The sequence below is a fragment of the Bos grunniens genome, chromosome X, assembly GCF_055505025.1.
Source record: "Bos grunniens cultivar Pamir isolate PY7600 chromosome X, Bosgru_T2T1.0, whole genome shotgun sequence".
NCBI lineage: Eukaryota > Metazoa > Chordata > Mammalia > Artiodactyla > Bovidae > Bos > Bos grunniens.
In genome coordinates, this window is record NC_141194.1 from 105,190,800 (window position 1) to 105,215,763 (window position 24,964).

Below are 24,964 nucleotides of genomic sequence, written 5' to 3' on the forward strand. Positions count from 1 at the left end.
AACAGAGCCCTGATTTCAGCCTGACCCCAGGCCAGCAGTTAGGGGCTTCCAGGTCTCCTCAAGATTCCCTATGTCACCCACAGACACATCCCTCCCAGTGCCTTTCCTCAGAGGGGCTGAATTGTAGGGGAACCAAAGAAACCATATCTAGTTCACATTAGGGTGGCCTGTCATATCTGGACAGGATCTGTCCACCCCACCAACACCCTCACTCTGACTTTCCCTACACCTTCCTGCCCTAGACACTCCACCCAAGGAAGACAGACCAGGCTCTGGACAGTGGTCTGGGCTATCTCAGCATCTTCTCCTTCCATAGGCACCTTGGCATTGAGGCATTCCCATGGCCATGAGCCAAAACAGGTCTCCAGAGGAGAGAACTAAGGGAGACGCTGGGAGAACAGAGTGGAAGCTCACGGTGAGAGGCAGAGTTGGCAAAGCTGGGCTCTAAGCCAGCTCTATAGGAAGGACACAGCCCCGGTCCCTAAAGGACAACAGACTGCTTGACTGGGCAGCTGAGTGAACTTCTCTGTGAGTGTACACAGGATGGGAATGCCTGGTCCTGTCTGAGACAGTGGTGTGAAGCAGAACAAAACAGGACACTAGCATCATCAACTGCTCTGTGTCCAGCGAGAGTTAGGAAAATGCTCAATGTTTTTTCAGTTAAGTAGCACACAGGCGGGAAGGAAAGTCTTTGTTCCTGTCTCACAGAGACCATTCAGTAGCTTCAGGCTAGTCCCTGCACAAAAGGTGGAGGAGACGTCAGCTCTAAGGTCTGACTTATATTAGTAAGACCCTGATGAAATCTATTATTTTCCTTAGGCCAAAGATGCTTTCAAAGACATTTCCATATACTTCTCCAAGGAAGAATGGGCAGAGATGGGAGAATGGGAAAAAACTGGATATAGGAATGTGAAAAGGAACTATGAAGTGCTGATTGCTATAGGTAACAGGAACTGCTGGGTGCCTGTGAGCCTGGGAAACATGAAACAGGTCTTCAGCCTCAGTGTTTCCTTGGCTGTCTCTCAGGTGGCTTCATCTGCTCACAGTTCCCTTTTGTGTGGAGACTAACCTGGAGGAAATTTTTATTGTTTTACCAAAGTGGGATTGACCCTGGCAGTGCAGAGCTCACCTCTTGCCTTGTTCTACATTCTCCCAGCCCATCCTACTGATTTCCCTGACTTTGTGATACTTTCCATTGCTTTTGTGCTTTGTGCTTCCTTCTTAGAACATATATTTTGCTTCTTTCCAGGTTTAAGAGCCACTCAACCAGCTTTCATGCATCACCGCAGGCAGGTCATCAAACCCCAGGGAGATGATACTGAGGATTCTGATGAAGAATGGACACCACAGCATCAAGGTGAGGGGCCAGGAGAATGTAGAGGTGTCTTCCCAAAACCAGCCTGGGCTAAGGTCTCAACTGCATCTCAGCCATTAGCAAAGAAAACATAATTTTCAGCATTCTGAAGTGGTTGTGGCTGAATATTGACATAAGCCTGAATGAAGATGAATGTATAGGTTTTCCAGTGTAATTCTCAAAAGCTTTTTCTTTAAAATTTATGATTCTTTTTAAAAAGAATTATTTTTGCTAAACATTCTTAATGAAAGGCAATTAAAGATACCTTAGGCTATAAATTCATCAAAGAGATTTCTAATAGTAATCTCATAATAATTCGGTTATTGGAGTAAATCTCTTAGAAGAGCAAATGATTAACATATTATGTCAAGATACATTATTTGTGTGTAAAAAACTAACACCACATGATCGTCTTACCCTGCTGCTACTGCTAAGTCGCGTCAGTCGTGTCCGACTCTGTGCGACCCCATAGACTGAAGCCCACCAGGCTCCTCTGTCCCTGGGATTCTCCAGGCAAGAACACTGGAGTGGGTTGCCATTTCCTTCTTCTTCTTACCCTAAGGTGAAACAAATTCTTTGTTTTGAATCTGGGAAAGGGTTTGAGATAACTGTATATTCTCCCTTATCTTTCCCACATTTCACTGACCAGAAACAGCCTCAGGTAAATAAAAAATTAAGTACACTCACTATAAAATAAAAGTGAGCAGCTCACTTCCTCTTCTGCTGCTCAGAGAGTTTACAAGAGGTAATCTGCCTAGACTGGAGAAAACAATTTTGATAATTCTAGGATTCTCCATCAATGGATTTCTGTTCTCCCAGATTTTTAAAAATTATTTATTTAATTTTGGGTGCACTGGGTCTTTGCTGCTGTGCAGGGGCTTTCTCTGGTTGCAGTGACTGACTTCTCGTGGCAGAGCACATGCAGGCTCAGTCGTTTGTGACACACAGGCTTAGTTGCCCTGCAGAAAATGAAATCTTCCTGGACCAGTGACTAAACCTGTGTCCTCTGCATCGGCAGGCAGATTCTCATCCACTCTACCACCAGGGAAGACCATCTGTTCCCTTAGGTTATGAAAACTAGTGTAAGAGAAATGAAAACCAAAGGTTTTGACATGAAGAGAGATTCTTCATAGGGAATACATACCCCATAGTTCACCATACCTCTGCTGCTGCCGCTAAGTTGCTTCAGTCATGTCTGACTCTGTGCAACCCCATAGACAGCAGCCCCCCAGGCTCCCAGGTCCCTAGGATTCTCCAGGCAAAAACACTGGAGTGGGTTGCCATTTCCTTCTCCAATGCATGAAAATGAAAAGTGAAAGTGAAGTCGCTCAGTCACGTCCGAATCTTAGCAACCATATGAACTGCAGCCTACCACGCTCCTCCATCCTTGGGATTTTTCAGGCAAAAGTACTGGAGTGGGGTGCCATTGCCTTCTCTCACCATACCTCTACACATCTTTATTTACCTTCTTAATTTCTGAGTGTATGGTACACTATTGCTGACTATGTACACATTGCTCTACAGCAAATCTGTAGAACTTTTTCATCTTGCATGACTGAAGCTTTACACATACTGAGCAACAATTCTCCAATTCTTTCTCCTCATAGTCCTTGGCAACCACAATTGTATTTTCTGTTTCCATGGATTTGATTAATTTACGTACCTCACAGAAGTGGAATCATGCAATATTTGCCTTTTTTTTAATTGGTTCATTTCACTTAGCATAATATCATCAAGGCTTATCCCTGAGGTCACATATGATAAAATACTTTTTTAAGGCTTCAAAACATCCCATTGTGTGCATGGGTATATAATATATATGATATATATAATCTTTATCTGTTTATCCACCAATGAACATTTAGATTGCTTCCACATCTTGCCAACTGGGAATAATGCTGCGATGACCATAGATGTGCACAAGATTTATTCAAGATCTCGCTTTCAATTTTTTATGGAAATATACTCTGTAGTTGGATTACTAGATCATACAGCAGTTCTAATTTTCTGAGGAAACTCCATACTGTTTTCTGTAAAGGTTGCAACATTTTACATTTCCAACAATAGTGTATAAGTGTTCTAATTTCTCCATATACTTACCAAACTTGCTATTGTCCTCTTATTCATATTGGCCATCACAGAAGGTATGAGATAATTTCCATTGTGGTTTAATTTGTATTTCCCTATTGATTAGTAATATTGAGCATCTTTTCATATGTTTATTGGCATTTGTGGATATTCTTTGGAGAAATGTCTATTCAATGCCTTCTCCCACCATGTTCATCAGCTCAGGCTGCCATAATGAAACAGACTGCATGGCTTAAACCACAGAAGTTTGTTTTCTTCCAATGCTGGAGCATGGAAGTGTGATATCAGGGTGCCATCATGGTCAATCAGGTTCTCTTCCTGGCTTATAAGTAGCCTTCATATTGGTGTATACTTATGAACCCCTTATTAGATACGTATTTTACAATATTTTCTACCATCCTGTAGTTTGTCTTTCACTCTGTTCCTTTGTTTCACTCTATTCATCCATTTCACTTTGTGTCCTTTGTTGCACAGAGGTTTTAAGATTAACATAATCTCATTTGTCTATTTTTACCTTTTACTAATACTTGCGCACTTGGTATCATATCTAAGAAATCATTCCTGATTCATGTCATGAAGCTTCACCCTTGTTTTCTTCTAAGAGTCTTATCAAGTCTTATATTTAGATCTTTAATCCATTCTGAGTTGATTTTTCTTTGTGATGTAAGATCTTCATTATTTTGCATATGGATATTTTGTTTCTCCAGGGCCATTTGTTACAGGGATTAAACTTTCCCTGTTGTCTTGACACCCTTGATAAAGATCATTAGACCATGTATCCAAGCGTTTACTTGTGGCTGTCTATTCTGTTCCATTGATTGGTACCTCTGTCTTTATGCCAGTGGGCTTCCTCAGTGGCTCAGCAGGTGAAGAATCTGCTTCAATGCAGGAGACACAGGAGATGCAGGTTCAATCCATGAGTTAAGAAGATCCCCTGAAGAAGGAAATGGCAATCCCCTCCAGTATTCTTGCCTGAGAAATCCCCTAGACAGAGGAGCCTTGTGGGCTACAGTCCAAAAGGTCGGAAAGAGTCAACACAATTGAGTGACTAAGCACGCACTTTATGCTGAAACTACGCTTTTTGGTTCCTGTACGTTTGTAATATGTTCTGAAATCAGAGACCTCCAGTTTTTCTGTTCTTTCTAAGATTATTTTGTCTATTTGGGGTCCTCTGAGATTCCGTATTAACTGTAGGATGGACTTTCTATATCTGAAAAAAATTCCATTGGGATTTTAATAGGACACTGAATCTTTAAATTGCTTTGGGTAGTATGAACAGCTTAATAATATTAAGTCTCCAAATCCATAAATGTGAGATGCCTTTCTATTTAGTTGTGTCAGATTCCTTTCAGCAATACTTTGTAATTTTCAATGTATAATTCTTTCATCTCCTTAAGTTTACTCCCAATTATTTCATTCTTTTTGATACTATTATAAATAAGATTATCGGGACTTCTCTGGGGGTCCACTTGCTAAGACTCTACACTCCCAATGCAGAGAACTTGGGGTCAGTCCCATAGCAGGGAACAAGATCCTACATGCCACAACAAAGACCTGGCACAAATAAATAAATAAAAATTTTTTTTTAATTCAAATTAGCTCTTGACTACAGCTTTAAAAATATAAATAGGATTTTTTTTTAATTTCCCTTTCTGGAATGTTGATTGTTCATGCATGGAAAGGTATTTGAATGTTGATTCTGTACTGTGCAACTTTCTGTGCAGGTTTTTTTGTGTGTGTAGAATTTTAAAGATTTTTTAAAATCATGTCATCTGTGAACAGACATAATTTTACTTCTTTCTTTCCAAATGGAAGTTTTTGGTTTCCTTTTCTAATCTAATGCCCTGTCGAGGACTTCTAATATTATATTGAATAGAAATGTTGAGAATGGGCATCCTTGCCTTTTTCCCTTGATCTTAGAAGTTTTCAGCTTTTCACTGGTGACTATGATGTTAGAGACAGACTTTTCACATTGACCTTTATTATATTGCAGTCACTTCTGTCTATTTCTACTTTGTTGAATATTTTTGTCATGAAAGGCTAGTAAATTTATTATATACTTTATGGACCTCAGATGAAGCACAAATGAAGTTTCTTTTTTTAATTTTAAGAAAATTATGTAATGATCCCAGTGGAAGCATAGGAGTTGATGATACAGAAATCAGTTTCCATTCCTCCTTTGCTATTCCTTGTTCTTGTCACTCTCTGGCTCAGAATTCTTTGTCCTTAATTAGAATGCCCAGAGATTGGAAATATTTACCCACCAAAACACTGTTTCTCATCATTTTCTAGGTAAACCTTCTAGGAAGGCCTTCAGAATGGAGCACAGAAAACACCAAAAGGTGAGTATTTCCTAAATCCTATTGACAAAAAAATCCTCTTCATGGATCCAGTCACAGGTGAGAATAGGAAAAAACAGAGATCCTGGAGACTGCTGCCTTCCTGTCCTGAAACTTTAGCACAATGCCTGATATCATCACCATCTTTATAGTTAGTAAGAACAGCAACAATAGTAGGCTGTTCTATTTGTTACATTATTTTCACAATATTATAGACTTTAAGCCTTTTATGTGAATAAACTTACTTAAACCTTAAAATAATCCTACAGTACCTATAAGTAGGTATATAGCTATCATCATTATAGATCAAGGAACTGAGGTTTAAAAAAATGTTTGATTACATATCAATGGTAACACAATCTAATCCAAAGCACCTTCTCTAAACCCCTTACAAACTGGTTAAAACATTCATAGGTCAATAAAGTTTATTCATACATCTAATTCATACATCTTTATATCATTCACCTGAGAGATGTTTTAAAACTCAGTTCTTTTGTGCTGTGCTAGTGAGGGTGGACTCTGGGAGTTGGTGATGGACAGGGAGACCTGGCGTGCTGCGGTTCATGGGGTCGCAAAGAGTCGGACACAACTGAGCGACTGAACCGAACTGAGTGAGGGATATGCTAAGACATCTGACTAAGGGAAGCCTTAGGACATGTTGGGCAGTTTGTAGAGTGGACGGTCCAAAATGAAGACGCTTAAGGACATGTTGGACAGTTTGTAGAGTGTATGGTCCAAGATGAAGAAGCTTAAGGATATGTTGAGCAGTTTGTAGAATGGACAGTCCAAGATGAAGAAAGCGACATGATCCCTACCTCAGAGCCTCCCACTCTAATAAGAGGAAGCAACTCGCAGCCATGACAAACCTCAGGTTTAAGACTCAAAAACAATAAGTAAGAAAATAACTGTAGGATGCAGTCCTAAGATGGTGGAGGAGTAGGACAGGGAGACCACTTTCTCCCCCACAAATACATCGAAAGAACATTTGAATGCTGAGTAAATTCCACAAAACAACTTCTGAATGCAGGCACCCAGAAAGGTAGCCCATTGTCTTCAAAAGGAGGTAGGAAAAAATATAAAAGATAAAAAGAGAGACAAAAGAGGTAGGGACAGAGATCCATCCTGGGAAGGGAGTCTTAAAAAAGAGAGAAGTTTCCAAACACCAGGAAACACTCTCACTGGCGAGTCAGTGGCAAGCCTTGGAACCTCAGAGGGCAACATAAGGAGGAAAAATAAATAAATAATTAAAACCCACAGATTATGTGCCTAACGACAACTCTCAGCCGAGAAGCAGCGCAGACACTTGCACCCGCCACTACCAAACGGGGGCCAGACAGGGAGGTATAGGCTGCATTGCTTAGGGTAAGGACCAGGCCTGAATGCCCCAAAGGCAATCTGAGGGAACTAACCTGAGATAGCAACCCAGACTGTGGGATAGCTATCCCACGAAAAGCCCTAACCTAAGACACAACCAGGCCTGCTCACAGAACAAAGGACTGAGCAGAGGTAGCCGGCTGCGGACCAGCCCATCCCCCCTTGGAGACAGGCAGGCGGGGGCAGCCAGAGCCAGAAAAGGTCAATAGCGGCCCCAGAGAGGCATCCTCTACCAAACTGCAAGCAGGCTTTGTTGCTAACCAAGACTTCTTGGGATTCTGGTCGGTCAACATCTGCCGGGAGGGTTGCAGGCAGAGATCAGCGCCCCAGAAGAGATGCACAGCACACCTGGAAGGCATGCCCGTTGTACACCCAGAAAACCAAGCAGCTGGGATGGGGGAGGCAATAAGTTGCAGCCCCCACCTGGGGGCAACCGCGCCTACCAAGCACCTGCTCACCTGAGCTGCCCAGACCTGGGAAGAGCACAAAACACAGGCCCAATCAAGTCTGTGCCTCTGTGGAGTACCCAAGAACCTGAACCTGAGTGGTTTAGACCTGAGAAGTGCATACAACTTAGGGCCTGCCTCAGACAGTTCCCAGCAAAGCAACCCAGAGCCTAAGCAGTGTATACAGGGAAAGCACACACGCCATGAGCATGGGCAAACCCAGTGTGGCCGAGCCACTGCAAGCACACTCCAGTGATATTTGTTGGCAGTGTTCCTCCATCCCCACAGAATGACTGAACAAATGAGCCTAAAAAAGTGATCACCACCACCCCCTTGTGTCAGGGCGGAAATTAGACACTGAAGAGACCAGCAAACAGAAGAAGCTGAAACATAGGGAACCTCCTTGGAAGTAACAGGTGCAATAGATTAAAACCCTGTAGTTAGCACCAACTACAAGAGATGGGAATACCAGACCACCTGACCTGCCTCTTGAGAAACCTATATACAGGTCAGGAAGCAACAGTTAGAACTGGACATGAAACAACAGACTCGTTCCAAATAGGAAAAGAAGTACATCAAGGCTGTATATTGTCACCCTGCTTATTTAACTTATATGCAGAGTATATCATGAAAAACGCTGGGCTGGAAGAAGCACAAGCTGGAATCAAGATTGCCAGGAGAAATGTCAATAACCTCAGATATGCAGATAGCACCACCCTTATGGCAGAAAGTGAAGAGGAACTAAAAGCCTCTTGATGAAAGTGAAAGAGGAGAGTGAAAAAGTTGGCTTAAAGCTCAGCATTCAGAAAACTAAAATCATGGCATCTGGTCCCATCACTTCATGGCAAATAGATGGGGAAACAGTGGAAACAGTGTCAGACTTTATTTTTTGGGGCTCCAAAATCACTGCAGATGGTGATTGCAGCCATGAAATTAAAAGACACTTACTCCTTGGAAGGAAAGTTATGACCAACCTAGATAACATCTTCAAAAGCAGAGACATTGCTTTGCGAACAAAGGTCCATCTAGTCAAGGCTATGGTTTTTCCAGTAGTCATGTATGGATGTGAGAGTTGGACTGTGAAGAAAGCTGAGCACCAAAGAACTGATGCTTTTGAACTGTGGTGTTGGAGAAGACTCTTGAGAGTCCCTTAGACTGCAAGGAGATCCAACAAGTCCATTCTAAAGGAGATCAGTCCTGGGTGTTCTTTGGAAGGAATGATGCTAAAGTTGAAACTCCAGTACTTTGGCCACCTCGTGAGAAGAGTTGACTTATTGGAAAAGTTGACTTATTGAAAAATCCCTCTGATGCTGGGAGGGATTGGGGGCAGGAGGAGAATGGGGACGACAGAGGTCGAGATGGCTGGATGGCATCACCGACTCAATGGACATAAGTCTGAGTGAACTCCGGGAGTTGGTGATGGACAGGGAGGTCTGGCATGCTGCAATTCATGGGGTCGCAAAGAGTCAGACACAACTGAGCGACTGAACTGAACTGAACATAGGAAGGGTCCTATAGATCTTGTGAAGTACAAGCCAGATCAAGGAACTATCTGAAAATGAACTGACCACACACTGTCCACAACAACAGTGGAGAAAGTCCTAGATATATTTTTACTACTATCCATTTTTAAATTTTTTTAATATTTAAGACCTCTATTACTCCTTTAATTTTCATTTTTATAACCTACTATTACTTTGCAAAAAAAAAAAAACTATTTTAAAAGCAAACTTCAGGTGTATATATATATATTTTTTTTTTTTTTTTTGAGAATCTAACCTCTACACTAGATTTTTAATCTTTGCTTTTTGGTATTTGTTATCAATTTTGTAACTAAAGAACACAATCTTCAGTACCTGTTTTTACTTGGGAGCAAGATTACTGGCTTGAATGCTCTCTCCCTCTTTGGACTCTCCTTTTTCTCCACCAGGTTGCCTCTAATTCCTCCCTCCCCTTTCTCTTCTCTACCCAACTCTGTGAATCTCTTTGTGTATTCTGAGCTGTGAAGAACACTTTGGAAACTGATTACTGGCTAGATCTGTCTCTCTCCTTTTGATTCCCCCTTTTATCCTGCTGGCTACCTCTGTATACTTCCTCCATCTTCTCTTCTCTTTGTAACACTGTGAACATCTCTGAGGGATCCAGACTGTGGAGAGCACATAAGGAGATTACTGGCTAGCTCACTCTCTCCCCTTTTGATTCCCCCCCTTCTCCTCCTGTTCACCTGTATCTCCCTCTTCCCTCTTCTCTTCTCCATGTAACCCTGTGTACCTCTCTCAGTGTTTTGCACTGTGGAGAAACTTTTCATCTTTAACCTAGATGTTTTATCATCAGTGTAGTATAGATGGAGAATTGAGGCTACTGTAAGAATAAGACTGAAAACCAGAGACAGGAGGCTTAAGTCCAAATCCTAAGAACACCAGAGAACTCCTGACTTTGGGGAACATTAATTGATAGGAGCTCATCAAATGCCTCCATACCAACACTGAAACCAAGCACCACCCAAGGGCTAAGAAGTTCCAGAGCAAGACATACCATGCAAATTCTCCAGCAACACAGGAGCATAGCCCTCAACTTCAATATACAGGCTGTCCAAAGTCACAACAAACCCACTGACAGCTCAAAACTCATTACTGGACACTTCATTGCACTCCAGAGAGAAGAAATCCAGCTCCACCCACCAGAATACCGACAAAAGCTTCCCTAGCCAGGAAACATTGACAAGCCTACCATTCAACCCCACCAACAGCAAGGAACCACCACAATAAAGAGGAACCACAAACTGCCAGAATAGGGAAAGGCCAGCCCAAACACAACGATACAAACAGGATGAAAAGGCATAGAAATGCCAAGCAGGTAAAGGAACAGGATAAATGCCCACCAAACCAAGCAAAAGAGGAAGATATAGGGAATCTACCTGATAAAGAATTCCAAATAATGATAGTGAAAATGATCCAAAATCTTGAAAATAAAATGGAGTTGCAGATAAATAGCCTGGAGGAAAGATTTGAGAAGATGCAAGAAAGGTTTAACAAGGACCTAGGAGAAATAAAAAAGAGTCAGTATATAATGTATAATGCAATAAGTGAGACCAAAAACACTCTGTAGAGAACCAACAGTAGAATAACGGAGGCAGAAGATAGGATAAGTGAGGTAGAAGATAGAATGGTAGAAATAAGTTAATCAGAGAGGAAAAAAGAAAAACCAATTAAAAGAAATGAGGACAACCTCAGAGACCTCTGGGATAATGTTAAACACCCCAACATTCGAATCACAGAAGTTCCAGAAGAAGAAGATAAAAAGAAAGACTATGAGAAAATATTTGAGGAGATAATAGTTGAAAACTTCCCTAAAATGGGGAAGGAAATAGTCACCCGAGTCCAAGAAACCCAGAGAGTCCCAAACAGGATAAACCCAAGGCAAAACACTCCAAGACACATATTAATCAAATTAACAAAGATCAAACACAAAGAACAAATATTAAAAGCAGCAACGGAAAAACAACAAATAACACACAAGGGGATTCCCATAAGGATAACAGCTGATCTTTCAACAGAAACTCTTCAGGCCAGGAGGGAATGGCAGGACATACTTAAAGTGATGAAAGAAAATAACCTACTGCCCAGATTACTGTACCCAGCAAGGATGTCATTCAAATATGAAGGACAAATCAAAAGCTTTACAGACAAGCAAAAGCTGAGAGAATTCAGCACCACCAAACCAGCTCTTCAACAAATGCTAAAGGATCTTCTCCAAACAGGAAACACAAAAAGGGTGTATAAACTCAAACCCAAAACAATAAAGTAAATGGCAATGGGATCATACTTATCAATAATTACCTTCAATGTAAATGGGTTGAATGCCCCAACCAAAAGACAAAGACTGGCTGAATAGATACAGAAACAATACCCCTATATATGTTGTCAGCGAGAGACCCACCTCGAAACAAGGGACACATATAGGCTGAAAGTGAAGGGCTGGAATAATATATCCCAGGCAAATAGAGATCAAAAGAAACAGGAGTAGCAATACTCATATCAGATAAAACAGACTTTAAAACAAAGGCTGTGAAGAGACACAAAGAAGGACACTACATAATGATCAAAGGATCAATCCAAGAAGAAGATATAACAATTATAAATATATATGCACCCAACATAGGAGCACTGCAATATGTAAGACAAATGCTAACAAGTATAAAAGGGGGAATTAACAATAACACAATAATAGTGGGAGACTTTTAATACCCCACTCACACCTATGGATAGATCAACTAAACAGGAAATTAGCAAGGAAACACAAACTTTAAATGAGACAATGGACCAGTTAGACCTAATTGATATCTATAGGACATTTCACTCCCAAACAATGAATTTCACCTTTTTCTTAAGTGTACATGGAATCTTCTCGAAGATGGATCACATCCTGGGCCATAAATCTAGCCTTAGTAAATTAAAAAAGCCTGAAATCATTCCAACCATCTTTTCTTACCACAGTGCAGTAAGATTAGATCTCAATTACAGGAGAAAAACGATTTAAAAATTCCAACATATGGAGGCTAAACAACACGCTGCTGAATAACCAGCAAATCACAGAAGAAATCAAAACATGCATAGAAATGAATTAAAGTGAAAACATAACAACCCAAAACCTGTGGGACACTGTAAAAGCAGTGCTAAGGGGAAGGTTCATAGCAATATGGGCATACCTCAAGAAACAAGAAAAAAGTCAAATAAACAACCTAACTCTGCACCTAAAGCAACTAGAAAAGGAAGAAATGAAGAACCCCAGGGTTAGTAGAAGGAAAGAAATCTTAAAAATTAGGGCAGAAATAAATGCAAAAGGAACAAAAGAGACCATAGCAAAAATCAACAAAGCCAAAAGCTGGTTCTTTGAGAAGATAAATAAAATTGACAAACCGTTAGCCAGACTCATCAAGAAACAAAGGGAGAAAAATCAAATCCATAAAATTAGAAATGAAAATGGAGAGATCACAACAGACAACACAGAAATACAAAGGATCATAGGAGACTAATATTTATTGGCAACTATATGCCAATAAAATGGACAACTTGGAAGAAATGGACAAATGCTTAGAAAAGTAGAACTTCCCAAAACTGAACCAGGAAGAAATAGAAAATCTTAACATACCCATCACAAGCATGGAAATTGAAACAGTAATCAGAAATCTTCCAGCAAACAAAAGCCCAGGACCAGATGGCTTCACAGCTGAATTCTACCAAAATATTTAGAGAAGAGCTAACACCTATCCTACTCAAACTCTTCCAGAAAATTGCAGAGAATGGTAAACTTTCAAACTCACTCTATGAGCTCACCACCACCCTAATACCCAAACTAGACAGAGATGCCACAAAAAAAGAAAACTACAAGCCAATATCACTGATGAACATAGATGGAAAAGTCCTTAACAAAATTCTACCAAACAGAATCCAACAACACATTAAAAATATCATACATCATGACCAAGTGGGCTTTATCCCAGGGATGCAAGGATTCTTCAATACCCACAAATCAATCAAGGTAATATATCACATTAACAAACTGACAAATAAAAACCATATGTTTATCTCAATAGATGCAGAGAAAGCCTTTGACAAAATTCAACATCCATTTATGATAAAAAAAAAAAACCCTCCAGAAATCAGGAAGAGAAGGAACATACCTCAACATAATAAAAGCTTTATATGACAAACCCACAGCAAACATTATCCTCAATGGTGAAAAATTGAAAGCATTTCCCCTAAAGTCAGGAACAAGACAAGGGTGCCCACTTTCACCACTACTACTCAAAAGAGTTTTGGAAGTTTTGGCCACAACAATCAAAGCAGAAAAGGAAATAAAAGGAATCCAGATTGGAAAAGAAGAAGTAAAACTCTGACTGTTTGCAGATGACATGATCCTCTACATAGGAAACCCTAAAGACTCCACCAGAAAATTAATAGAGCTAATCAATGACTATAGTAAAGTTGCAGGATATAAAATCAACACACAGAAGTCCCTTACCTTTGTTTACACTAGCAATGAGAAAATAGAAACAGAAAGTAAGGAAACAATTCCATTCACCATTGCAACGAAAAGAATAAAATACTTAGGAATATATCTACCTAAAGAAACTAAAGACCTATATATAGAAAACTATAAAACACTAGTGAAATGAGTCAAAGAGTACACAAGTAGATGGAGAAATATACCTTGTTAATGGATTGGACGGATCAGTATAGTGAAAATGAGTATACTACCCAAAGCAATCTATAGGTTCAATGCAATCCCTATCAAGCTACCAACGGTATTTTTCACAGAGCTAGAACAAATAATTTCACAATTTGTATGGAAATACAAAGAACCTCGAACAGCCAAAGCAAAATTGAGAAAGGGAACTGGAGGAATCAACCTGCCTGACTTCAGGCTCTACTACAAAACCACAGTCATCTTTTTTTTTTTTTTTTTTTTTTGCCGGGAACTGGAGGCCAGAGGAGGAGCCATCAGATGGGAGAAGGAGCTAGAAGGGCCGTCCTTGGGGTTCTGGTATATGGCTGAGTTTCTGACGGACAGAGGGCTGTACAGATGCTCCCTGGAGGAAGTCTTGAGTCTTGAGGAAGTACTGGCACAAAGACAGAAATATTGATCAATGGAACAAAATAGAAAGCCCAGAGATAAATACACGCACCTATGGACACCTTATCTTTGACAAAGGAGGCAAGAATATACAATGGATTAAAGACAATCTCTTTAACAAGTGGTGCTGGGAAAACTGGTCAACCACTTGTAAAAGAATGAAACTAGAACACTTTCTAACACCATACACAAAAATAAACTCAAAATGGATTAAAGATCTAAATGTAAGACCAGAAACTATAAAACTCCTAGAGGAGAACATAGGCAAAATACTCTCCAACATACATCACAGCAGGATCCTCTATGACCCACCTCCCAGAATATTGGAAATAAAAGCAAAAATAAACAAATGGGACCTAGTTAAAATTGAAAACTCTGCTCAACAAAGGAAACTATAAGCAAAGTGAAAAGACAACCTTCAGGATGGGAGAAAATAATAGCAAATGAAGCAACTGACAAAGAATTAATCTCCCAAATATGCAAGCAACTCCTGCAGCTCAATTCCAGAAAAATAAATGACCCAATCAAAAAATGGGCAAAGAACAAAATAAAAATTTCTCCAAAGAAGACATACAGATGGCTAACAAACACATGAAAAGATGCTCAACATCACTCATTATCAGAGAAATGCAAATTAAGACCACCTTGTGGTACCATTATTGCCAGTCAGATTGGCTGCTATCCAAAAGTCTACAAGCAATAAATGCTAGAGAGGGTGTGGAGAAAAGGGAACCCTCTTACACTGTTGGTGGGAATGCAAACTAGTACAGCCCCTATGGAGAACAGTGTGGAGATTCCTTAAAAAACTAGAAACAGAACTGCCATATGACCCAGCTATCCCACCGCTGGGCATACACACCGAGGAAACCAGAATTGAAAGAGACACGTGTACCCCAATGTTCATTGCAGCACTGTTTATTATAGCCAGGACATGGAAGCAACCTAGATGTCCATCACCAGATGAATGGACAAGAAAGCCGTGGTACATATACACAATGGAGTATTACTCAGCCATTAAAAAGAATACATTTGAATCAGTTCTAATGAGGTGGATGAAAGTGGAGCCTATTATACAGAGTGAAGTAAGCCAGAACGAAAAACACCAATACAGTATAATAACACATATATATGGAATTTAGAAAGATGTTAACAATAACCCTGTATGCAAGACAGCAAAAGAGACACAGATGTATAGAACAGTCTTTTGGACTCTGTGGGAGAGGGCGAGGGTGGGAGAATGGCATTGAAACATGTATATTATCATATGTGAAACGAATCATCAATCCAGGTTTGATGCATGAGACAGGGTTCCGGGACTGGTGCACTGGTATGACCCAGAGAGATGTGATGGGGAGGGAGGTGGGAGGGGGGTGTTCAGGTTTGGGACCATATCTACACCCGTGGCAGATTCATGTCAATGTATGTCAAAACCAATACAATATTGTAAAGAAAACAAAAATAACAGTGATAAATGAACTGCTAAGTCAGTGGCCAAAAAAAAAAAAAAAAAGGTAACTGAAGGACTTCACATAGGTTACTTGCTTTTGAGTAGAAACTCATCATCTGCACATGATTTCAAATGCTTATTCTTGTAGGAGGAAGTAACAAGCCCTTCCTCTGAGCTCTGATTAGGCAACTATCCTGTATGGAATCATTTGTTTAGCCTGCCCCTGTGTTGTCAGCTTTGAGAGCCTAGCCCATACCCCTTAATTCTCAGAAGTCCAGGCTCAGCTCAAAGCCCCTGAGGGCCTCCTGAATGTTTTGTGAATGAGTGACTCCACATTTAAGTTTTCATCTAGGAATAAGAATTCAAGGAATGCTGAAGATAGTATTTGTGAGCTAGACTTCAATTATAGAGGCAGTTGAGGGAATATATTGATGGCAAGGGTGTATGCTGACATTCATACTGTATTAAATAGCTCACACAACGATTTGTTGAATATTATTAAATTTCATGTCCACTGTAACATTGAGAATTAGAATGTATACCTATTTATGCATCAGGAAATTGAGGAGAACCAGCTAGTCGTACAGCCTTCTTCAAGCAGAATTGATGAGTCCAGCTACTTTAATTCGAACATTGTAGGACATAGCAACCTGCAACGTTCAGCTCATTTTCTTTATTGTCTAAATGTCCTTCTGCCAGTCGTTTTTCTCTTCTCAATCTCACTGCTTTGTCACCATACTTTCCAGATGTGTTTTGTCCCCTCTGTAATTTTTCATCCTTCCTCAACCATCAAACATCCACTAATTAATAGAAAAACCACGGATTTCCTTATGAGCCCTTACCCTCTTCTTTCCCTGACCTCCAACTATTCTCCCTGCCTTGCTCTTACCTTTATGCAGAATGTTGAAGGGGAATAACCTTAAGATATGAATTATAGTTTTGATTCATTACCCACTTAGGTCCTTGTTTTACATTCCAGTGTTCAGACTTCCCCTCCATCAGGTATTTCCAATAATTTTAAAAGTATTAACTAAAGTCATGCATGTGAAAACACTTCATACAGTCCTAAAGAACTAAAGAAATACATATTCTCTTTTACTCACATCTAAGGGAAAGTCCAGGGGACCATTAAGTAAGGTGTCCAGTTTGAAGAAATTGCAAGGAGCAGCAAAATTGCTGAATACAAGTGGCTCCAAGTGGGCTCAGAAACCAGCGAACCCTCCCCGAGAAACAAGGACCCTTGAACAGCACTCCAGACAAAAAGTCGGTAAGAGAAAACTTGGAGAGTTGCTCTAATTGGTTCCTCTAATTCCTGTAGAAAAGGTAAAAAGTATGGCGTAGGTGTGTGGTGTGGACTTTGGGTAGACATGGGTTTAAGGTGGACTGATCTGAGACATGAAGTTAGCACTGGGACCTGAGGAAAATCTTATACATTTTCTGAGGTCCTGATTGTTCATCTGTAAAGTGAAGATAAGGATACATAACTCATACAGTGTTTGAAAGCATTACATTAAATGCAATACTGCTGACACATACAAGTGGTTCAATAAATCCAGCTGTGATAATAGGGACCATGCTTTATTAGTGTTTATGCCCAGACCTCTGCTCAATGCCTTATGTGTCATGTGCCCTTAACATTTATTTTCTGAATAGATGTGTCAGTGAACCATTTCCTAAGTAAGAAGGTTGGGAAGTAAAACCTACTAACAGGAAGTGCAGGAAGATAACACTGAACTGGGCATCTGTGGAATCTCAGTATCCTGAACTACTAGATAAAGGCAGAACAAACAAAGTATAGAGAAGGGACTTTCTAGTGGTTAAGTGGTTAAGACTCCATGCTTCCACTTCAGGAAGTGTGGGTTCCATTCCTAGTCATGGAACTAAGATCCCACAGGCCATGCAGCGTGGCCAATAAATAAATAATGTAACATGAAAACAATAAAATACAAAAGTAAAAGTTTGAAAAATAAATGGAAAGAAAAAGTTTTGACAAAGTGTATAGCTGACAAGTATGAGATCTCACAGATCACTGTTTTTTCTGATAAAACAGTGACTAACTCTCCAGACCCCACCATCCTTGCTTAGCTTCTGTTCTCCATCTTAGAACTCAGAAGAAAGGAGACTGACATGAAGAGGTACAGTCTGCGAGAAAGAAAGGGCCATGTGTACCAAGAGGTCAGCGAGCCCCAGGATGATGACTACCTCTGTGAGTGACCCCGCTGGCCCATTCATGAAGGGGTTATGAGGCCTTGATCCAATAACTTCACTTCACCATTTGGTTCTCCTATCATCCCCTTCCTCTATGTCTTGGGGTACAGGATCAAGGCCAAATGCCATGAGTTCCCCAGTTCTTTCTGAAGGTCTTTACGACCACCAACATCACTATACCTCCCCTCATCCCTGTTGCTCTCACCTCCAGATTGTCAGGAGTGTCAGAACTTCTTCATTGACAGCTGTGATGCCCACGGGCCCCCAACCTTTGTAAAGGACTCTGCAGTGGAAAAGGGGCATGCCAACCGCTCAGTCCTCACTTTGCCCCCTGGGTTAAGTATCAAACTGTCAGGCATCCCTGAGGCTGGGCTTGGAGTGTGGAACGAGGCGTCTCATCTGCCTCTGGGCCTGCACTTTGGCCCCTACGAGGGCCAAATCACAGATGATAAAGAGGCCATCAACAGTGGATACTCCTGGCTGGTGAGAAATAACCCTCTTTCTATGTCCTCTGGCCACTAATCGCTTGTGTGTGTTGGGAGGGGTACTTCATATCTACATTAAAGGATGCAGATGGTGATGACATGGTCGGCAATGACACAGTCAGCCCTGTGTACTGTGTGCACTGGGCATGAACACAGATTCAGTTCAGTTCAACCGCTAGTCGTGTCTGACTCTGCGACCCCATGATCCGCAGCACACCAGCCCTCCCTGTCCATCACCAACTGCCAAAATCTACCCAAACCCATGTCTGTTGAGTCAGTGATGTAATCCAACAATCTCATCCTCTGCAGTTCCCTTCTCCTCCTGCCCTCAATCTTTCCCAGCATCAGGGTCTTTTCAAATGAGTCAGCTCTTCGCATTAGGTGGCCAAAGTATTGGAGTTTCAGCTTCAACATCAGTCTTTCCAATGAACACCCAGGACTGATCACCTTTAGGATGGACTGGTTGGATCTCATTGCAGTCCAAGGGATTCTCAAGAGTCTTCTCCAACACCACAGTTCAAAAGCATGGATTCTTCAGTACTCATCTTTCTGTATAGTCCAACTCACATCCATACATGACTACTGGACTACATAAACACAGGACTTCTATATAAAGATCAGAGGAATGTGGGAGACAGTGGTACAGGCACACAGGACTTCTAGCTAAAGATCAGAGGAGAGGTGAGAGACAGCAGTACAGGCATACAGAAGTGACTCCTTCCTTGTGGAGCCCTTGCCTTCAATGTGCCAATAGACTCAGACTTAAAATTATGATTAAGGAGCTTACCATGTGGTCTGACTGGAAGCTGAATCCATGCAGGCTGAAGAGCAGAATGACAGCAGAGGGAATAATTTATTCTATTACTTCCACCAAAAAAATAAATAAAGATGAAAGCTTGTATCTCTTTTCTGACATTCAGATCACCAAAGGGAGAAACAGCTACGAGTATGTGGATGGAAAGGACACGTCTGTGGCCAACTGGATGAGGTGAGTGCAATGAGTCTGCAGTTTGTAGACTCCACTCCTCCCTGAAGCCCACACCCCTTTCCTTCTCAACCCGTCTCCCTCAATAGCTTTTACATCTTCTTTCCTCTTTTCCCTCCATATCATGCTCTTTCATTTCAAAATATGTTAGAAAGAAAAGAAGAAAAATATAGCATGTGCCCTCAAAATATAAGTCTATATGCTCAACAAAACTGAGGTACTTGAAAACAACTTGAGGAGTCTAGATTCACCAGGGACACTTTAATTCACTTAATTGACACTTACCAAGCACCTTATGCCCCAGTTTAGACAGTGAACTTCATTACTGAAGCAGATCACACAACCCATGTCCTTTTGGAGAAGATGCTGAAGACAGACATGAGCCAGTTGATTTTACAAATAGTAACCTTAATTTTTCTATTTTTGAATAACTGCACAGTGCCAGGATAACCTAAAATGGGAAACCTTGAGTCCACGTGGGCAACAACCTCCCTAGGCTGGGTTCCAGTGAGAAGTGGGCCCTGAGGCCTGGGGAGGAATGTGGGGCAGAATGGCCATGAGCATGCCCCCTCTCTGAGGGCCTCTCCTTTCATCAATGCAGAGAGAAAGTGAATAAACTATTACTGTGGTGTGTCTCAAGCTATGTCAGAGCACTCTACAAGTTTCCATGGGAGGGGGTGGGCAAGTGAATAGGACCCTGGATACACATGGGGAGATTGGAGAAAAGCCTCGGGAGAAAAGGCAGGTTGGGGTGAGTGCTGAGGGATGCATGCTAGCCTAAGAGCACCAAGTCCTGTGAAATGAAAGAGAACTTAATTCAGAGTTTAGAGGAGCTGGAGGTTACCAGTCTTACAGACAGTCCAGGTGGAAACAAGTCTGGAACTGGGCTCTGTACAATGGCTAATTAGGTAAGGAGAGGAAAGCATTCCAGCTAGGAAGAGGATGAGAAATAGGATCTGGAAATAGGAATTCACATGCCATGGTCAAAGGTGTGAACAGACAGTCCCCATGAGGGGCAGTGGGAGCCATGGTGGCCTCAGCCTGAAGGCAAGGAGCTGGGCATGGTCTGACAGTAGAGGGGACTCATCACCTGTGGTTTCTTTCCCTTTCTTGGCCTCAACCCCAGGTATGTGAACTGTGCCCGACACTATGAGGAGCAGAACCTGGTGGCCTTCCAGTATCATGGGCAGATCTTCTACAGAACCTGCCAGGTGGTCAGGCCTGGCTGTGAGCTGCTGGTCTGGTATGGGGATGAGTATGGCGAGAAACTTGGCATCAAGTGTGAAAGCAGGGGGAAGAGCATGTTTGCAGCCGGGGGAGTAGAGGGTCACCCCTCTTCCAGCACCCCACCCCATTCTGGGGAGCTTCCCAGGTCCGATTCTGAACCATAGTACAATCTGGTGTAAAGTCAGTCAAGTCACAATTAAAATTCCTCAAAATTTGATTCATTTCATGACTGTTATGAAAAATATTTATATTAAAATGTTAGTTCTAATTTTCAATACTTCATGCAAAAAACCTGTACCATCACCTTCTGCTGAAAGTCTTAGAAGCTAAAAGCAAGTTTTCTAGCACCTACCAGCACTCTCACTTTTACCTGTTTCTCCCTCATTTACTCCACATTTCTAAGTGACATGTGTACAGTGATTTGCATTCAGTTACTGTTTCAGGTTGTTGTCATGTGAGTTCATATTCTGTGCCAGTTAGGGCCCCATGCACTGAAACAGACAGAACCACTGCCTTGGGGCAGCACTGGATTCATACTAGACAGGGGCTGGTGCTCTAAGCAAAACTGGTGCAGGAAAAGTGCCTCAGATTAGAGTGAGCAGGGGGTGGGGTGTGGAGCAGGATGGTGTAGCAGAATCTCTGCAGAGATAACACCTCTGGGAAAGGATTTCACGCAGGGGAGCAGCCAGTATTGCAGCCCCTGGGCCGGGAAGAGAGGCGATGCCAGTGGTCCTGGGAGGAAACACAGAGGGAGAGGAAGGAGGCTGGACAGAACACCAAAGCCTCAGCACCTGTGTCCATGTGCAGGCCCCAGGGGTCTTCCTGGATGACACAGAACAACCATGCGGCTTTCAGCTGCAAGCGGTATATTCTTTGTGCCAAGATGATGATTCGGTTCATTTTTGGGAAGAGACAGCAGTGGGGAGTCCCCTCAGAGGTCAGTTCATTGCCAGACATGAGGGGAGAGTGGGCTGGCTGAAGATGCATGGAAGTGAGGGTGTGAGGAGTCTGGCTGGAGATGTATTTTTAACCAGGGCTTCCTAGTGCATGTTAAATGGACTAAGAGTCAATGAAATAAATGAGCCTGCATTCACCCTGAACATGGCCTCTGAGAGGTCTATGACACACCAAAGCAACCATTATTCTGCATTCACCCAATGGACAGCCTCTGAGAGGTCTGTGACAGGTAAGAGTGACCACAAGGCTGCAGTCACCCATCTTCTTAATGTCCCTGTCTTAAGGAGAGTGTTTGCCCAGCGGTTAGTGGTATAAACAGGCATATAAAGCTTTTTAGAGCACATGACTCACCAGGGGATAATTAAAGTAAGCAGGACACACCTTGGTGATTGGCGTCCTCAAGACAATACCCATCAAAGAAAGACCCCATGGAAAGAGCCACCCTTTGAAGCCAAATGGATCGAAGTCAGTGAGTCTCCACCCTCAGGAGTGTGGGTCCAGGTGAGTAGGTGACAGACACTACCCAGCTTAGCTGGATGGTAGCCAGTGGCGTCCCTACTGTCCAGAAGAAGCTTGGTTCAAGTCTAAGGACTTCACAGGGGGCTACCCAACCACTTCATGTGTGGGACCTCAGGTAATGTCCCTGATTTATGGCTGGGGAGGTTGAAGAGGGGGTGCACTCAGAGTTCCTGGTCCCCTTGGGCATTTGTTACTCAGGTTCACCATCCCTGCCTTCCTGGGGACCACCATCTCTGCCATGTCTGTCATCATCTATTCCATTCCCCCTTCCGAGAAAAGCTGAGATCTGGGTAACAGTGCTGGCAGGACCCATGCAGGCAGGATCTCTGTCCCCCCACTGTTTTTGAAAGGGCACGTTTCACAATGTGGTGGTAAGCCTTTCAAGAGCAGAGCACGTTACATGCTGAAAGCCTGGTCTGACTCAGGAAGAAAGCTCAGAGGGACCCCTTGTCCCCAACACAGTCAAGTGCTTGGAGCTGAGAGGAAAGGAGGAGTGAGGGCCGGGCTCCAGGAGAACTCAGGGGCTGGGCCCCAGCCCCACTCCTTCTCTGGGGTTCAGCCCTCCCAACAATCAGATGTGAGTTATGGAAGTTCTCCCGAGAGGCACATGCGCCCAGTTCACGGCCCTAATTTTGTGCCAGGACATACGGGGGTTCTCAGAGCACCAGGGAGGGCCTGATGGGCAGGGAAGCCCGAGGGATTTGGTCACCAGAGAGGGCCCATGACAGCACTGCCTTAACCTGGGGCTCCAAGACCCAGGGCTCTTGTTTGAGTCACACTTGTGTGGTGGTGTCTGCTGTATGCAGGCCACACTGCATCTGTGTCCCCACAGACCAAGCTCTGACAGAGCTATGGGCTTGGCTGGAGTGCTGGGGATGCTTGGTAAAGGACAGACAATACCAAGGTCAGAGCACTGCACAGGAAGTCTCTGTGAGTGGTTGAGAAGGGCCAGAGTCCCACCTGCCCCTGCTTGGAGGACGTGGATGTTCACCTAAGAGACCAGAGAGATCCCCATGCCTCTGACAATGGCCCCAGAGGACAGGCTAGCAGTATGCTGCCAGAACAAGGGTCACCCAGGACACCAGGCAGGATGTGCACTGGGCAGTAGCAGCAAACACTCCAGGCCACATGCAGGCCCAGTGACCCTGGGCAGACACAGACGGCCTCAGACTGTGTCAGCACCCTGACTTCAAGACCAGGGAGCTCCTGGGTGAGGGAGAGGTGGGGTCTCCCAGCACCTTGAAGACGTGGGCCAGCTTGTACTGCAGATTCTTTATGGTGCTGGTCTTCGATTCCAGAATGACTGAGGAGAGGAAGGTGTCGGGGAAGTGTGGCCTGACTCCACCGCAGGGACATCCACATAGGAGGCACTGCCGTAGGAAGGCTTCTGAGCGAGGTCCCGGTGTGTATCCATCCCCAGACCCCAGGGGGACCTAGCCTTGGGGCTGGCTGCCTCAGGTCACCCCATTGGCCAGGACCCCAGAGCCAGGCCTGACCACACAGAGTCCCCTGTCCACATCGCCCACTCTTTCTGTGACATCTCCCAGGTCAGAGGGCAGAGAGACGAGGCTCGGCTCCAGGCAGGGTGTCTGCCAGGTGTTGTCTGGCCTTCTGGCCCCTGGGCACCAAGGCCTCGTCTGTCCCGTCCCGGCAGCGCCCAATGACAGGGACAGCCCAGCCCAGGGGAATGCCACACACCACCACGGAAACACCAGGGAACAGACACTCAGCCTGCACCCAGAAGTGCCTCCCAGGGAAGCCTTCCCAGCACCCACCACACAGGCCACCACAGACCTTCCTCTCCTGTTGTGGCTTCTTCCAGCTCATCTTAGTGTCCAGGCAGATGGCAGCTGTGGCCTTGGCTAAGAGGCCAAGCTGCAACAGGGAGTGGACTTGGGCTAGGATGGCTGGAAGGCCAGGAAGGGGCTGGAGAGACCTTGAAGACACTGGAGCCAGGAGACCACGGAGCACACTGGCCTGGGTGCTCTGGCCAGGAAACCACGACGGCCCCTCCTGGAGGCTGAATGAGGGTCTGCACTGCAGGGACGGAGCCCTACCTGCAGCCCTCAAGGCCTACCTTCAGCTTGCAGGACATGAGTGTCAGGACTGAGAGGTCCAGGTTGGAGGCCGCCAGCACCTCGCTGAACTGTACCTCCTCCTTCGAAAGGGCGGTGGCCCACGCCTACATCTTGAGCTCCAGGACAAGGTCCTGAGGCCTCCATTCTGTTGAACCTCCAGGATGCCCACGGTGAACTTCCAGGGACCCTTTCTTCCTTCCTTCTACATAAACACAGAAATCTGTATCTGTAACCTACATGTGTAACTCTAGGAGAGCATCCACACAAATAATCTTTCACTGTATACACAAAATCTGAATCTCATATACATAATCCAGAGGACCTGATACTCAGCCATCTGCTTTACTTCTAGGGGAAAAAAATCTAACAAAGGGTATAGATCTCCCATAGATTCATCATACCTGAATCAGGCGGCTGTATGCTGACAATAGTCACAGCACTGCAAATTGACTATACTGCAACATAGCAGAGGCATGGTATTAAAGAGAAGGAAAGAAAACCAGTGCTTGTTTTATTCCCCCCAGACTCCCTGACTGGGGCTGCTACCCAATCCCTGGAGCCTAACCAGGCTTAGGTCCCACTGCTTGACTGGGGTGAGTTCGAGAGAGCCTGGCATGGTGCCCAGCATCGAACCCTTTTTAAATGTTTACTTTCTGCTTTGTTCCAGCTTGGACCAGCCTCCCCAGTGGTATCCAGGCGTCCAGGGACTTGGGAACAAATACTACTAAGCCACCACGTGCCTTGGTGCTGAGCATTCCAGCTCAAGCCTCCTTCCCAGCAAATTGTCACCCCTCATTTTTGTGAAAATGAAAAATACCTTC

The 24,964-nt window shown here is 43.4% G+C and overlaps 1 protein-coding gene across 1 annotated transcript; it reads left to right on the plus strand.

Annotated features, from left to right (window-relative positions):
- The first annotated feature begins 340 nt into the window (after positions 1 to 340).
- LOC147340995 (histone-lysine N-methyltransferase PRDM7-like) lies at positions 341 to 20,804 on the plus strand. Its single transcript, XM_086389405.1, has 9 exons — positions 341 to 415; positions 820 to 943; positions 1,250 to 1,357; positions 5,735 to 5,784; positions 16,795 to 16,951; positions 17,789 to 17,890; positions 18,104 to 18,375; positions 19,298 to 19,365; positions 20,489 to 20,804. Exons 1-9 carry the CDS (start codon positions 341 to 343, stop codon positions 20,751 to 20,753), a joined length of 1,221 nt encoding a protein of 406 aa, XP_086245531.1. The 3' UTR covers positions 20,754 to 20,804.
- Positions 20,805 to 24,964: the final 4,160 nt, after the last annotated feature.

Bases quoted from the DNA above. Each gene is read 5' to 3' on its own strand.
- LOC147340995 (XM_086389405.1), top strand. From the start codon at position 341: ATGGCCATGAGCCAAAACAGGTCTCCAGAGGAGAGAACTAAGGGAGAC. The intron at 944-1,249 runs GTAACAGGAACT...GCTTCTTTCCAG, and splicing joins TGAAGTGCTGATTGCTATAG to GTTTAAGAGCCACTCAACCA. The intron at 17,891-18,103 runs GTGAGTGACCCC...TCTCACCTCCAG, and splicing joins CCAGGATGATGACTACCTCT to ATTGTCAGGAGTGTCAGAAC.